This window comes from Tachyglossus aculeatus, chromosome X1 (assembly GCF_015852505.1).
Source record: "Tachyglossus aculeatus isolate mTacAcu1 chromosome X1, mTacAcu1.pri, whole genome shotgun sequence".
In the NCBI taxonomy this organism is placed as follows: Eukaryota; Metazoa; Chordata; class Mammalia; order Monotremata; family Tachyglossidae; genus Tachyglossus; species Tachyglossus aculeatus.
Genome location: NC_052101.1, coordinates 85,902,645 through 85,919,002, shown reverse-complemented (window position 1 = coordinate 85,919,002; position 16,358 = coordinate 85,902,645). Strand labels below are relative to the sequence as shown.

The 16,358-nt window shown below is 50.1% G+C and overlaps 1 protein-coding gene and 1 non-coding gene across 2 annotated transcripts; both read right to left on the bottom strand.

Moving 5' to 3' along the window:
• Nucleotides 1–1,737: 1,737 nt before the first annotated feature.
• Nucleotides 1,738–12,878, bottom strand: LOC119949876 (galanin receptor type 1-like). The gene is made up of 6 exons (XM_038771715.1): nucleotides 12,819–12,878; nucleotides 12,376–12,468; nucleotides 9,582–9,664; nucleotides 6,434–7,772; nucleotides 4,201–4,266; nucleotides 1,738–2,122 (listed from the first exon to the last, which is right to left on the bottom strand). The coding sequence occupies exons 1-6, from the start codon at nucleotides 12,876–12,878 to the stop codon at nucleotides 1,805–1,807; spliced, it is 1,959 nt and encodes a 652-aa protein (XP_038627643.1). The 3' UTR covers nucleotides 1,738–1,804.
• A 504-nt stretch (nucleotides 12,879–13,382) lies between these two features.
• Nucleotides 13,383–13,520, bottom strand: LOC119920125. Its single transcript, XR_005447890.1, has one exon. It is a non-coding gene; the product is annotated as a small nucleolar RNA SNORA7 (small nucleolar RNA).
• Nucleotides 13,521–16,358: the final 2,838 nt, after the last annotated feature.

The window sequence follows — 16,358 nt, the reverse complement described above, 5'->3', positions numbered from 1 at the left end:
AGAGAGTGCCTGTGGGCGTTCTCGTTTCCAGTGGTGTGCAGAAACCAAGACACAGGAGCAACCACTGACTTGCAACCTGAGATTCTCCTCCTAACCCCTTCCCAGCCTCTGACCAGTCCCAAACTCCCTCTCCTACCAAATATGCTCCCACCGACCCCTAATTCCCTACATTGCCTGAGCCAAATAGCTCAGAATCAGCTAAAAAACACAACCCCCCCACCCCCGCCAAAAAAAGCCCCTCCCCTCATCTTCTTTACTCCAGGCCCACCAGTAGAAGTCATTGCCCTAGGCCAACAACTCTTGAAGACCAGAGTCCATCTCACCCAGTCTGGTCACCTTAACCCTGACTGTCCCTCTCTCCCCACCCTCGGGGGAGTGTCCAGGGCAGGGGGCGCTTTAAAGCTAGGGCCAGAGGCTTGGGGCAGCAGCCAAGAGGGAAGGTTTGAAGAGGGAAAGCAGCATAAACAGTGTTAGATTGTCCTGAGAGAATTGATGCTGCTGTTTATTTAGTGATTCATCTAGTTTCCCCCCCCACCATGCTGGCTGTCTTTATACATACATTCTCTTCATTATTGTATGTTTGACTTCTCATGTCCACTTGTCTCCCCTATTCAATCGTATGGTTCTCGGGAGCAGGGAACAGGTCTTCTACTTCTCTGTTTGTTTTCTCAGCATCTAGCGCAGGGCTCGTGCGTGGGAGTTGCCATTAAATACCACTGAACACGAAAAGATGGTGATGACTTGGGCATCCACCCAATTGCCTATGGGAAAGCCTGCTCTTTCTGTAGTGGTAAAAGGAAGGGGGAGGTACAGAGGCCCAAGCAGGGATGGCCCATCTCCACCTCCAGCCCAACTCCTATTGACCCCACCAAGAGACGGCCGATATCTAGAAGCCCAGCCTCGCAGGAGGTCTACGCATGGGCCTGCTGGGTGGAGGTGGTTTGACACTGGGGAAACGTTAGCAGAGAGAGTTGACCCAAGGGAGCAGCTGATCTCAAACCCCAAAATCTAAGCCCCGCTGCAGTCCTAGCCTGACCCCTTTACTTATGTCAAGACCAGTGCATTGGATTTAATCTCTGACATACCAAGTGCCTAGCTTGTGAGGTTTTCAGATGGTTGCTGTGACACGGTTCATTTCTCACCCCATGGTGGGGTTATAAAAAGCTTCACTGGTCACCGTGGAGGTGAGTTCGGGATTCACAGGGGCTGGAGGAGCCCCTCCCCACCCCCCTGCCCTTAGCTCCACCATGGGGTTCGGCAGAAACCCTGTGACCAACACTCAGCACTGAGCTGGGTGTTTGAGAAAGGAGTATTTCACAAGAGCACTGGAGCCATAGACACAAGGATGGTGAGAAAGCTGAAGCGGGGGTAGAACTGCAGGGCAGGGGGAGAAGAGGAGAGAAGCTGGCAGGGAGAGGGGAAGATTCCCAACTCTTTACTTGTCTCGTGTCTCCCTTAGCCTACACACAGTGTGCCCGGGGCACCGGACACATCCCTCAAACCAGGAGAGCTCAGTGACATCACCCCTGAACATCGCCATGCACTAGACCATACCAACGCCGAGGGGGAGGACTTTCTGGTCCCTGGTAGGAAACAGCTTGGTTCAGCCCAAACTGGACCAGGAATCCAAGCCATTTCTTAGCAAGAACTGCAGGGCCCCAGAATAGGGCGTACCTGCTCCCCTCAACTGCCCTCAGCCATCTGGAGGAGATGGCTGATCCAGTAGCCCTTGTCCTCCGCCCTCTATTCCTCCTTCCATCCTTCGTCTTATCCCTCCATCCCTCCTCTCCTGCCCCTCTTTCCGTTACATATTGGTGGTGGAGTGGGTGATGGAAATGTTGTCCATACGGATACGGACCCGCTTGTCTTTGTGCGCAGGTTTCAGGAAGCAGCGGCCGGGGCAGACTTGGCGGCAGGACCTGCGGAAGTTTTCGGAGAGGAAGGCGTAGAGGATGGGGTTGATGCAAGAGTTGCTGTAGGCTAGGCAGTGCGAGATGATACGGAAGGTGAAGGAGGTATTGGTGAGGGGGAAGTTACCAAACTCGGCCCACATGATGATGATGTGATGGGGCATCCAGGACACCAGGAACACAGCCACCACCAGCAATATGGTCTGTGCCGTCTGGGGAGACACACAGGAAAGGAAATCACGGACTGAGGGGGAGGTGGTAGAGGAGAGGCACTGGGCCAGAGGCTCAGGGTCATGGGACCAAACAAGAATGGAGGTGGTGGGGAGAGAGGGAAACAGAAGGCAGTTGGGAAGCGGCGTGGTCTAGTGGAAAGATCATGGGCCTGGGAGCCAGAGGACCTGGGTTCTAATCCCGGCTCTGCCACTTACCTGCTAAGTGACCCTAGTTAGGCAAGCCACTTCACTTCTCTGGGCCTCCGTTCCCTCATCTGCAAAATGAAGATTCAATACCTGTCCTCCCTCCTACTTGAACTATGAGCCCCATATGGGACCTGATTCTCTTGTATCTACCCCAGCATTTAGGTACCATGCTTGGCATACAGTAAGCACTTAAAAAATACCAATATTAATTATTATTATTTTACCTTACTAGCAGAAAGTCTCTGCTGTAGTGTGACACACAGACAAGAGCATAGACACAAACAGATAGGCACTGATGCACAGAGACAGACCGAGGCACGTGTACACAGAGACACAGAAACAGAGGCTTAGAGACAAATACAGGTACAGGCACACAGAAGCAGGCACAGAGACTTATCCATGGTTAAGACCAAGAAACAACAAACCCACACCCCAGGCTCCAAAACGGAAATATTTAGTGACAGAGGTACACACGTGGACAGAAAGACACAAGCACACACAGACAGAGGCAGATCTGACCCCTATTCCCCCCTTGAAAAAACCCAACAATGCACACACACGCACATATACACAGAGCCACAGTACATAGGGACACACAGACAGAGGTGCAGAAACAACACAGAGACAAAAGCAGAAAGACAGAGATACACCCAGGCAGGTTAGACGCACACACGGGCATTCACAGAGACGCACCCAAGCTGTTACACTCCCATATACGGGCAGAGACAGAAACATGCTCACAGGCAACAACACAGAGAGAACACACACTGGCAAGGGCAAAGAGACAGAGGCACATACAGGCAAGGACTGAGGTGTAGACACAAAGACCCACACATGCAGCCCTAAGCACAGAAACCAAACAGAGATATAGACCCAGACCAACAGGTGCAGACAGTCACAGACACAAGCACAGAGATACAAGTCCACCCATTAGTCACAGAAACAAATAATGAGACACACACCCACATCCACATACAGAGGCCTAGATACAGAAACAGACAGGTGAAGGCAGAGAGACACACAGGCACACAGACAGTCACGAAAGCAGGAAATAGCACACAGACAACGGCACAGAAGCAGAGGCACCGACACGGGCAGAGGCAAGAACACACTCAGGTACAGTTACAAAGGTACACACAAACCCAAGTCCACAAACAAGCACAGTCAGCCATGGCACAGAGACAGAGACACATGCAGACAGTGACAAAAACACAGCAAAGAGGCACAAACACATGCACACACACATACAGACACAGAGTCACAGATGTAAAGAAAAAGACATGGGGACACAAAAGGACAGGGGCAAAAGCACAGATATACACACACACACACATGGACAGCAGTAAGGGCACCGGTTGAGGTACAGGGAAAGAGAAAAACCCAGAGGCCCAGACACAAAAACACAGGCACCCAGAGAGATACAGGTTCAGGGACACAGGGACATCAAGTCAACCACAAGCACACACTAACCGCTGACAACCTGGGGACAAAGACAGACACAGACACACACAGACACTGAACACAGAAACAGAGTCCCAAAATGCAGACACACACCCACTGAGGTACAGGACAGAAATAGAAAGGAGGGGAAAGATCAGTCTCGGTGCAGGGAAGTCATGAAACATATAACTCAAGAAGTGGAGTAGATAGGTAGACAGGTAGTAGGAGACATGAGATCGCTGGAGTTTAAGGGGTTAAAGGGGGAGGCACAGGGTGGGCCTGAATTACAGTGGGGGGTTGGGAGAGACAGTCCTGGAGCATGGGGGGTGGAGGAGGTTGAGGGAGGGAGTCAGAGAGAAAGGCGGGGTGGGAGAAGCGTCCCCAGAGACACGGGCAACTGTCTTCTCTCCTCATGCCTGTGTCTACCTCACCTTTTTCTTGGATCTCTCTGATTTCTTGGAAACATTCTTGACTTTCTTATGGAGATGGCACAGCACCTGAAGGGGAGAGAAAACCACAAATAATATGACTCTTGTCCACCCAGGGTCTGAGGCTCACCCAGACCGAATCTTGTCTCCTGTGATGGAGAGGCACACAGGGACAGAACACAGTGCCCACTGATCAACCCTCCTCACTCATCTTCACACCCATCTTTCCCATCTCTGCCTCATTGTTCATGTCCTGCTCCCTTCACTCCACCTAATCGCATCCCTCAAGGGCTTTAAGGATTCACTAAAAACCTACTGTTTCCAAGAAAATTCCTCCGATTAATAACTCCCTGCTCTCCGAGTTGTGCCGCCACCACCACCGCCATCACTATCATCAATGACATTTACTGAGCGCTTACTGAGGGCAGAGCACTGTGCTAAGCACTTGGGAGTGTACAATACAATAGAGTTGGCAGACAAGTTTCCTGCCACAAGGAGCTTACAGTCCAGAGGACTTACTTATCCTTACTTACTAACCCTTTACCCATACAACTCTCTCAATCAAGTCTGTACCTGTCACTTTATTTCTGCACCATTCACTCTTGTGATTGCTTCGCTAATCGCATGTTCCCCTTTTTAAGTGGGCTTGTCTCCCCACATAAGAATGTAGTCATCTCAGGGGCAGGGACTTTGTCTAGTACACATTTGTCTGCACATAAACAGGGCTTCGACGAATACTGAAGATGACGATGAAGTTACTTTCTGAAGCCAAAAAATTCAAACACAAATCCTTAGCCACCTCAACCCTCAAAACTTCAGGATCAGTCTCTCCTCAGCCTGGAGAGGTGTAGATCGCAGTCGCTAGACCATAAGCTCCTGGTAGGCCAGGAATGTGTCTGTTAAATTACTATATGTTTCTTTCCCAAGTGCTTAGTACAGTGCTCCGAACACAGCAAGCTCTCAATAAATACAACTGATTGATTGAAGTGGCACAAAGTCAAAAAAATGGTGGGTAGAACATGGACGAAGGGAAAGGGGTTGCTTGAACTGACACTGGTTATTGTCTCCTTTTTAAAAATGAAACCTAGCATTTTTGGAAGTTCGATTTACTGGAGTTCTTTCCCTTCCTCTCCTGTCCTCCTGGTTATTAGTACATTCTGGAGCCTAGGTGGGAGAATCATTTGGGGAAGTCAGGGGGTGGGGGGGTTGCTGTACATGAGAATATTTATGAAACCATCCGAGCGTACCAAGAAATGCTCCTCATTCCCCTCAAAATAACGACAAGCGATCTTCCCCAGATCCAGATCATCTCCCAACTCACTTGTCTGCCCCTCTGACCCAGTCTGATCTTCTCAAGTAGTCACAGGCTCCCTACATAGAGACAACACTCCGGAGTAAGAAAGAACAAGATCAATGGAGATAGAAAAAGAAAGGGAGGCAGAGAAGAGACAGAGGGAGCGATAGAGAACGAAAACCCAAAAACCAGCTCCGTCCAGTGCTCTCAACACCCGACCGCATTAACCTTTCCCAACGGGATTACAGCCATGCTGTAACCCAGCAATTAGTCTTGGCTACTCACCAGAGGCAGATTTCTCCGGCTCCAGTTCATTCCCCCAAATCCACTCTGGGGAAGCGGTTCGGGGCCAAGCCCATGAGTACCCCCTCCCCACTGGCCTTTAGAGGCAAAGTGGTGGGGTTTCTGACTTAAGACTGGGTCAGGGAATCTTTGGGAACAAAACCTCCTCCTGTTCCCCTCCTTCCTCCTTCTGAGGGAGTCAAGGCCCGGGGGGGGGGGGTCCTTTCAGACCCCTCTTCAGTCCCGAGCAGGACTAGGGCTAGGATCCTGGAGTGTACTCACTGCTCTCATCGCCAAGGCTCAATGTCAGCTTGCCGTGGACTTCATTATTTGCCGAGCATGGCCCAGAAGTCAGGGCACCAAGGAGGAGTACAAAATTCACAGGCAGTGGGGCCATGTGTTCCTGGGGAAGAAGCCAGGACTGGAATCACGCTGGACCAGTTATTGTGGAAAAACCTTGGAATGGGAAAGCCAGGCTGACCGCCTCCCTCCCCGCCCCTCTCCCGGCCTCCCCCGATCTCTGTGACTAGAATCGACCTGGATACCAAGACGGCTTTTTCTCCGCAAATGGAACCCTTCAGGTCGGAAAGACATGAACCGTGAGCGGGGATGTGCGGAAACCTCTAGGCCTGGACGCCTGGGGGACCCCTGGCCCTTCACCTTGGCATAGCAGTAGGTGATAAGCATGAGGGGCAGCAGGTAGCCCAGCAGCAGGATAACGATCTTGTAGGCATGCTTGGCAGATGAGCGCCCAGCTCCCCAGTGCTCCCAGCAAAAAGACCTGTTGGGCGCCTGGTGTTGCCCGCTAACCAGGACCTGATGCTGAGCGGTGGGCATGGCCACGGCCACGGCCAGCAGCCAAGTGGTGGCCACGCCCAGGACGGCGTTGCGACGGCTGCGGATGCAGAGCGAGCGACGAGCGTGCACTATGGCCACGTAACGGTCCACGGACATGGCCACCAGCGTGAAGACGCTGACCAGCATGCTGACCATGACGCAGTAGTGGACCCACTTGCACAGGAAGGCACCGAACACCCACTCTGGCAGCGAGTACACCGTGGCCTGGAAGGGGACGCAAAAGAGCAGGAAGGAGCAGTCCGCCACGCTCAGATTGAGGATGAAAATGTTGGTGGGGCTCCGGGGCCCTGGGACCTTGGCCCGCCACAGCACCAGCAGGACCAGCGCGTTGCCCGCCAGGCCCAGCAGGAAAAAGAGACTGAAGAGGGCGGGCACCAGCACGACCTCGGGGCCCTCCCACTGCCCCATTGGGACCCAGCAGTCCTCCCCGGCCTTGCCCTGCTCCCAGCTCGCGTTCCCCCAGGCCCAGCACCACGTGCCGTTGGTTTCGGGCTCCATGGAGGCTCGAGGGGGCGGCGGCGGGTCCCGGATTTCCTGGATCTCGGACGGTGGAAAGGGGGGAAGGGGGCGGGAGATGAGAGGGAGGGGAACGGCAGAGGCGTCGGGGGGCCCGGACTCCTGGGTCCCGGGCTCCGGCCAGGCGGTTGCGGAGACTCCTAGGTCCCGGCTTAGCGATGCGGAGGCGCGGGGCGTCTCGGGTCTACCTAGGCGGATGCTCCGGGCGCCAGGACGCTCTAGGTCCCTGCGCTCCGGGAGATTCGGGGAAGGGCTCAAGCTAAACGGGGCGCGGAGCCCCTTGGAGGTAGGTTCGGGAGTCCCCGGAATTCCGGGCTCCCGGGCAGGCGGCGGCGGAGGCTGGAGACTGTGGAGTCTTGGGGCGGGGGAGGACGGGGGCGGGGGGGGGAAGCTGTTCGGGGGGTCCCTGGCCCCAAGACGTGGGGTGGCCTCGGCGTCTGGCTGCTCTTGGGAGGCGCCGCAGAGAGAGGTGGACCGGACCGCAGCCAAGTGGGAACCGGCCGGAGCGCGGAACTCCTCACCGAGCTCGCCAGCGGCCGCGGCTCGGCTTTTAAAGGGCTTCGCCGCTCGCCTCGCCCCGCCCCGCCTCGCCCGACCCCTCCCTCCCCCGAGCCCGCCGGGAGCCCTGAGACCCCCGACGCCGAGAAGCGCCTCGCAGTGCCCCTTCTGCTCCTTCCTTGCCTCTCTCTCTATTTATGAGAAGCAGCGTGGCTCAGTAGAAAGAACCCGGGCTTTGGAGTCAGAGGTCATGGGTTCGAATCCCAGCTCCACCACGTCTGCTGTGTGACCTTGGGCAAGTCACTTAACTTCTCTGTGCCTCAGTTACCTCATCTGTAAAATGGGGATGACGACTGTGAGCCCCACGCGGGACAACCTGATCACCTTGTATTCCCCCAGCGCTTAGAACAGTGCTTTGCACATAGTAAGCGCTTAACAAATGCCATCATCATCATCATCATCATTCCCGTCCCCGCCGTCCCTTACTTCAGCCCCCGCTCCCTGCCCCTGTGTCCCTCTCCCTTCTCCTTTCTGTTCTGCTCCTGACCTCGATTAAAAAAAAAAAATCACGGCATCTCTTAAGCCCTTACTATGGGTCAAACACTGTTCGAAGCGCTGGGGTAGGTCCGTCCGAGTCCCTGTCCCGCATGGGGCTCACCGTCTCCGTAGGAGGGAGACCGGGTATTTAATCCCCATTTTACAGTTGAGGAAACCGAGGCATAGAGCTTTCTATCAATAAATAAATAAATAAATACGATTGATTGATTGATTGATTGATTGATTGAGCGACTTGCCCAAGTTCACACAGCAAGCAATTGGTCAAGGCGGGATTAGAACCCGGGTCCTCTGTGGCTCAGTGGAAAGAGCACGGGCTGTGGAGTCAGAGGTCATAGGCTCAAATCCCGACTCCGCCAAGTGTCAGCTGTGTGACTTTGGGCAAGTCACTTCACTTCTCTGTGCCTCAGTCACCTCATCTGTAAAATGGGGATTGAGACTGTGAGCCCCCCCCGTGGGACAACCTGATCATCTTGTAACCTCCTCAGCCCTTAGAACAGTGCTTTGCACATAGTAAGTGCTTAATAAATGCCATCATTATTATTATTACTAGGCCACCATTCTGCCCCTTTTTCTTTATGATAACAATAATGGCATTTGTTAAGCACTTAATGTGCGCCAAACCCTTGGGTAGATACAGGGTAGTCCAATCAGACACAGTCCCTGTCCCACACTGGGCTCTTAGTCTAAGTAGGAGGAAGAGGTATTGAGTCCAGATGAGGAAACTGAGGCACAGAGACATTAAGCGACTCACCCAAAATCATATGGCAGTCGAGTGGCAGAACTGGGATCAGAGCCCAGTCTCCTGATTCACAGTCCCGGGCCCTTTCCATTAGGCTACACTGCTTCTGGCTCGCCGGCCCCCGGGAATGGATTCCTCCCGGGATGAAACACAATATGTGCTCAATAAATGCGACTGAATAAATACAATTGAATGACTCGGGAGTCTATACTCCCATCCCTCAGAGGGTCCTGGGAGGGGGATATGGAGAAGAGGGGACAGGCATCATCCCCAGCTCTTTCTATGACTGACCCGAGGGCTCCCGGGGGTGTACTGTTTCAATTGGGTGTAAATTGAATTTACGGAATCAGGGAAGACTGCTTGGAAAAGGGCAGCAGCAATGAGTTAGAGAGGGAAAGAAATAGCCTGTTGGATGGAGTTTGGGAGCCAGCATCAGGTGTAGGAGCCACAGGGGAACAGCCCGGGCAGGAAAGGAAGAAGAAGATAAATAAATGCAAAGTGGTCATTCCACCCATCCCTTAACATCCTGGGTCCTGCCTTCGGCAGAGAGCAGTGTTGGTCTTTTAATGCAGCCAGACAGATGATCCAAGCTATCCCTCAAGCACTGAACCTACGCTATTCCTGTGCATCATTCCTTACAGTACACTACTCTCCAAAACACCATTTTCCACCTTTCCCAGCATCCACTTATGATCCTTGTGATAATGGAGGTTCCGAAAGACCTAATGCAGGGAGGCCACTCGAGTGCACAAACTGTATCCTTGGAAGCCTGGTCCGATCCCTCTGAATAATCGGATAGGCTCTGGTGGAAAGGGTTCAGATGTAATGAATCGGGAAAGAAGAGGGTCTGATGTGAAACTGTCACCTTTTGACCCAGGAAATTCCTGTATTTTGGGAGACTGGTCCTTGAGCCCAAGCTAGCAACCACAGAAAGGCTTACGGCTTCACTCTGTCAAACTCCCAAGAGATGGGACCCTGTGCTTTAACCTTTGAGATAGACCATGAAGAAGCTGCTGCTGGCTACCAGTGATCTAGAAGCATTTAGGACAGTGCTCTGCACACAGTAAGCATCTACTAAATATCACTGATTGATGTACAAGATCAGAAAATGATCATGAAGAATTATGTGGGTTCACCCCAGCTGTTTAAACTGACAGTTATCCTGGAGAAGACTGAATTATGCAACAGAGTGGGTCAGCGAAGCCTTGTCTATACCCCAAGACTCACATTAGCTGGTTGCTCTCACTAGATTCTGCTCTTCTGCTGCTGCACATTGTCCAATGATGCACTGATAAACAAAGAAGTAGGAAGGACAACCAAATTCCGGGCATCATCAGAAAGGAGATAGAACTTAAACCACAGTACATATGAAATATTGCATGCAGTTCTGGTCACCATCTCTTAGGAAGGACACAGCAGAACTGGAGAAAGTACAGAAAACAGTAACAAAGATGATGGGGAAAAGTATTGTACTCTCCCAAGTGCTTAGTACAGTGCTCTGCACACAGTTAAAAGTTGAATAAATACTACTGAAGCTTCCTTGTGATGATAGATTAAAAACATGAGGACACATTAGCCTGGAAAGATGAATGCTGAGAAATGATTTATCAGTAGGTTTGAGGGGAACTGGCAGAAATTCAAGGATAAGTACTCTAAAATGAGCTACCAAAAGGCAAGTTAGTCAAAAGGATGAAAATCTGGGGACTCTGGAGGGTACATATGTAACTATTAGGATGGATGTCAAGGAGAACAACTATCTCGCTTTCCTCCCAAACATCTTGTTATTGTAGGTGATAGAACACTGGACTGGATGGACCATTGGTCTAATATTATTATTATTATTATGGTTATTATGGTATTTGTTCAGCGCTTAATATGTGCCAACCACTGTACTAAGTGCTCGGGTGGATACAAGTTAATCAGGTTGGACACCATCCCTGTCCCACATGGGGCTCACAATCTAGACTTAGGAAAATGGGGATTCAATACCTGTTCTCCCTGCCCCTTGAGCTGTGAGCCTCACGTGGGACATTGACTGTGTCTGACCTGATTATCATGTATCTATCCCAGTACTTAGTGTAGTGCTTGGCACATAGTAAGCACTGAACAAATACCACAATTAGTATCATTCTGCACACATCTCCCTACTCCTGACAAACCTCCAATGGTTGCCAATCCCTTTCGGCATTGAATAGAAATTCCTACTTATCCTCACTTCTTTCTCACTACGACCCAACCCCCACACTTGACTCCCCTAATGCCAACCTGCTCACTAAGCTTCACTCTAATCTCTGTTGCCATCAATCTCTTGCTCACACTCTCCCTGCAGCCTGGAAGCCCTTTCAACCTTCACATCTAACAGACCACTACTCTCCCCACCTTCAAAACCCTACTAAAATCACCTCTCCTCCAGGAAGCCTTCCCTTCTCCTCCAGGAAGCCTTATTTTTCCTCTCTACTGCATCACATGCACTTGAGTCCTTACCCACTGAACATTTAGGTATTCATCTCCACCTTTCAATGGCATTTGTGAAACTATCCTTATTTTAGGTTGCTTCCCCTACCTAGAATTTATTTTAGTGTCAGTCTTCCCCACTAGACTGTAGGCTCCTTGAGGGCAGGGATCTTGTATCTCAACTCTAGTGTACTCTCTCAAGTGCTCAGTACCATACTCTGCACATGGAAAGCACTCAATAAATGTCATCGAATGATAGAATAAGGCAAGTAGGAAGGGAGGGAGCTGAGCAATGGTTTTGTTTTATCCGAACTACTGGGCTAAGCAGTGAAATAGTGAGATGGCAGGGAAAAAAAACATGGAAAATTTGCCACTCACTGTTCCCTGAATGAATGAATGAATGAATGAATGCATAAATAAATTAGGTACACTGATGGGTGGGTGCTGAGACTCTCCAGGCTGCTTGTTCTTTGGGATTCCCCAAAAGAGGGGATCTATTTTGATCTGGTTGCCCAGACCCAAGTCCCTCTTAGGGCACCCCCTTTTTGTACACAGAGCTCTCATTAAGGACTGACGAAGCTGAGCCAATCTTCATCTTCATCTCAACGGCTCTCTCACCTCCTATCTGCACCTAGAAAGCCTGAAGACTCTGGAAGAGGCCAAGGTACCAACCGATAAAATATTTGGGCTCTCCATTTAAATCTAGAACACCAACCTCTAATACCTGACTAGAGAATCCTGAGCTCCCAGAAGGGGTCGGCCCCACTGGCCAAAGTGCAAGGATCTCAGTGCCCCCTCCCACATCCCGGATGGGCTTGCAATGGGCTGTGAAAGGTGCTACAGAGGCAGCAAGGCTTGTTCCCGAGTCCCGTTTAGCTGCCCAATCATCAGGGGAATCTGACTGAAGGTGCCTTTTTATTTAGAATTCATCAGCTAGAGGTGCAAGTTCAAAAATGCCGCTGAAGACTTGTTCCTTTACCTGTGGCTTCCCTGATCTGGGGAATGGCACCACTGGGAGAGAGGACTTTATCTCCAGAACTTCAAAGAAATCAAACCAGTAGATGCTCATGATCTTTAGGATGGTGGGAAGGGCTGGAGGTGGGGATGGGGTAGAGGAGGAAGGTAGGACAGGGAAAGTTTTCAAGACTGGAATATGCTGGATCATCATATACCAAAATAATTCCTCCTCACACATCAGGTTTTCCCCTTTGCCATTCGGACCTTCTCCCTACATCCTCACAAGGCAGAAATGTTCTTCCCACTTCGCCCTGAAAGGCTAAGTAGCATGTTAATGGCCTGGTCACACAGCACACAGAGGAGGGGAGGTGAGATAGAGAAGGCAGAGGGAATGTGGTCATCTGAATCAATCAATCACCTTACCCCTTGATTGATTGACATGCTGGTCCCATGACCAGGAGGTACCAGCTGGACTAGGATCATGTCCAGGTCTTCATCTTCCTGGAAAGCAGAAGCTAAAGACATTCTTCAGTCACTTAATCATCAATCAATCAATCAATCAATCATATTTTTAGTGCTTACTGTGTGCAGAGCACTGTACTATGCTCTTGAGAGATACAGTGTAACAGAGTTGGTAGACATGTTCCCAAATTTATTGAGTGCTTACTGTGTGCAGAACATTGTACTAAGCATTTGGGAGAATACAGTATAGTAGATATAATCCCTGCCCACGAGGACCTTAACAGTCTAGCAGGGAAGACAGATATTTAAATAAATTATAGGTAGGGGAAGCAACCCTGTGTCTTGTCTTGTCTTATGCCGTCGAGTCATCTCCAACCCTCAGTGTCACCATGGACACATCTCTCCTAGAACGCCCCACCTCCTGCAATCATTCTGGTAGTGTATCTATAGAGTTTTCTTGTTAAAAATATGGGAGTGGTTTATCATCGCCTCCTTCCGTGCAGTAAACTTGAGTCTCCACCCTCGACTCACTCCCATGCCACTGCTGCCCAGCACAGGTGAGTTTTGACTTGTTGCAGATTGCCTTCCACTCGCTAGCTGCTGCCCAAGCTAGGAATGGAATGGATATGCCTCTGCTTGACTTTCCCTCCCATAGTCGAGAATGGTTGAATACCGCTAACTCTCCAGGTGCGACTCTGAGAGTGGAACCCCGTGTGAGGATGTGCATATAAGAGCTGTAGGAATAGAGAGTGTTTAGAAGATATGGACTCAAGTTCATAGATGATGGAGTGGGGAGAGAAAATTAGTCAATCAATCAATGGTGTTTATTGAGCACTTACCATGTGTAGAGCACTATACTAAGCACTTGGGAAAGTACACCTGAGTTGGTAGACACAATCCATGAGCACAAGGAGCTTACAGTCTAGAGGCGGAGAAAGACATTAAAATAAATTACAGATATGTACATAAGTTCTTGGGGAGAGAGGGTGGGGTGAATAAAGGGTACAGATCCAAGGGCATAGGGCTTAGTCAGGGAAGGCCTCTTGGAGAAGATGTGAATTTAATAAGGCTTTGAAGGTGGGGAGGGTGGTGATCTGTCAGATATGAAGGGGAAGGGAGCTCCAGGCCAGAGGTGGGGAGGTGAAAATAGGGAAAATAGGGTTGGGGGATGAGTGATTAATCAGGGAAGGCTTTCTGGAGGAGTTGTGATTTTAGGATGGCTTTGAGGGTGGGGAGAGTACTGGCCTGTCTGATGTGAAGGGGGAGGGAGTTCTAGGCCCAAGGGAAGGCATGGGCAAAGGGTCCACGGTGAGAGAGATGAGAGCGAGGCACAGAGAAGTGGTTGGTGTTAGACGAGCAAAGTGCATGGGCTGAGTTGAAGTGGCAGAGAAGCCAGGATTACAAGTGGGGAGAGAGCTGATTACATGCTTTAAAGCACTTGAGAAGTAGTGTGGTCTAGTAGAATGAGCATGGAACTGGGAGTCAAAAAAACCTGGGTTCTAATCCCAGCTCCTCTACTTACTTGCTGTGTGACATAAGGCAAGTCACTTAATTTCTCTGTGCCTCAGTTTTCTCATACATAAATGGGGGTTCAATACCTGTTCTCCCTCCTATTTGGATTGCGAGCCCCATGTAGGGCATAGACCGTGTCTGACCTGATTGTCTTGTATCTACCCCAGGGTTTAGTTCAGTGCTTGGAACATAGTATTATTATTAAAGCTGACCGATCAATCAATCAATGAACGATATTTATTAAGTTATTTCTTTGTGCAGAGTACTGTGCACTTACTGTGTTCTAAGCATTTGGGAGAGTACAGTACAACAGTTGATAGACATGCTCTTTGCCCACAAGGAGCTTGCAGTCTAGAGGTAGTGAGTTTCTGTTTGATGCAGGGATGAATAGACAGTCACTGGGGATTTTTGAGGAGTGGTGAGATATGCACAGAACAATGTTTTAGAAAAATGATTTGAGTGAAGTGTGGATTGGAGAGGGGCTAGAGACAGGGAGGTCCGTGAGAAAGCTGATGCAGTACTGATGAAAGTATTGAGGGGTGGTAAAATAAAAGCAGTATTTGACTTCTCCCACTAGAGGGAGGCAATTCTGTGTCCTTCACTTTGGGGAGGCAATTCTGTTTCCTTCACTTTTGCTAGGAATAGGAGTCCCTGGAGGTATCTTTCCCCTTTCTGGGTCACACCTGGAGAGTTTCCAGTACTCCACCATTCTCGACTACGGGAGGGAGAGGGCAGGCATATCCAGTCCATTCCTAGCTTGGGCAGTGGCTAGCGAGTGAAAGGCAATCTGCTATAAGTCAAAACTCACCTGTGCTGAACAGCAGCGGCATGGGAGAGAGTCGAGGGCGGAGACTCATGTTTACTGCGCAGAAGGTGGCAATGGTAAACCACTTCCGTATTTTGACCAAGAAAACTCTATGGATACACTACTAGAACGATTGCAGATGAAGGTGAGGCATTCTGGGAGAGAATATATGTATATGCACCTGTATATATGTATATATGTTTGTGCATATTTATTACTCTATTTATTTATTTATTTTACTTGTACATATTTATTCTATTTATTTTATTTTGTTAATATGTCTTGTTTTGTTGTCTGTCTCTCCCTTCTAGACTGTGAGCCCACTGTTGGGTAGGGACCGTTTCTATATGTTGCCAACTTGTACTTCCCAAGCTCTTAGTACAGTGCTCTGCACACAGTAAGCGCTCAATAAATACGATTGAATGAATGAATGAATGAATGTGCCCAAGGTGTCGCCTTGGGTCAGGGACAACTTGACGGCATAAGACAAGACAAGGAGGTATCTTTGCCACCCACAGGTGCTATCTCAGGAAGGGGCCCCTCTCGGTTCTCTAAAAGAGAGGGCCAGAGACCTGGGATAGTAGGAGAGGGAGGCTACAAAGGGAGGTTGCCTTCTGTTTAGGCTTTGGAAGAGTCACACAAAGCATAGGATAAGCAGTGTGGCCCAGTGGATAGACCACAGGCCTGGGAGTCAGAAAGAGCTGAGTTCTAATCCAGATCTACTACTTGTCTGCTGTGAGACCTTGGGCAAGTCACTTAACTTCTCTGTGCCTCACTTACCACATCTGTAGCATGGGAGACTGTGAGCCTCATGTGGGACATAGAGTATGTCCAACCTGATTAGCTAGTATCTACCCCAGCGCTTAGAACATATAGTATATAGTAAGCGCTTAACAAGTATCACAGTTATTATTATTATTATTATTACCCCAGTGCTCAATACAGTGCCTAACACATAGGTGACAAATACCACTAAAAAAAAAAGAATAGAAAGCCTAGCACATGACAGCTGAGATGCAGACAGGAATAGAGGGGCTGCTTTGGAGCAGAATCTGGGGTAGGGGAAGGAGGGGGGAGGGGACAGGCTAAAGAGAACAGCATCCTGCAATGTCTTCTCACCATCCCTGGGAAAAGCCTGAGGGTTCAGACAGTCTAACCACTGGCCCTTTTGTCCTAACTGAAGAGCAGTGGGACTTGGGCAATGCCAACTTACAGACTGCAAGTAC

Excerpts from the sequence above, each read along its gene's own strand:
- LOC119949876 (XM_038771715.1), bottom strand. The coding sequence starts at position 12,878 with ATGTCTTTAGCTTCTGCTTTCCAGGAAGATGAAGACCTGGACATGATC. Across the intron at positions 9,665-12,375 it reads CCAGATCAGGGAAGCCACAG|GTCTTTCGGAACCTCCATTA; the intron begins GTAAAGGAACAA and ends TCCCTGCATTAG. Across the intron at positions 2,123-4,200 it reads CAGAGAGATCCAAGAAAAAG|ACGGCACAGACCATATTGCT; the intron begins GTGAGGTAGACA and ends GTGTCTCCCCAG.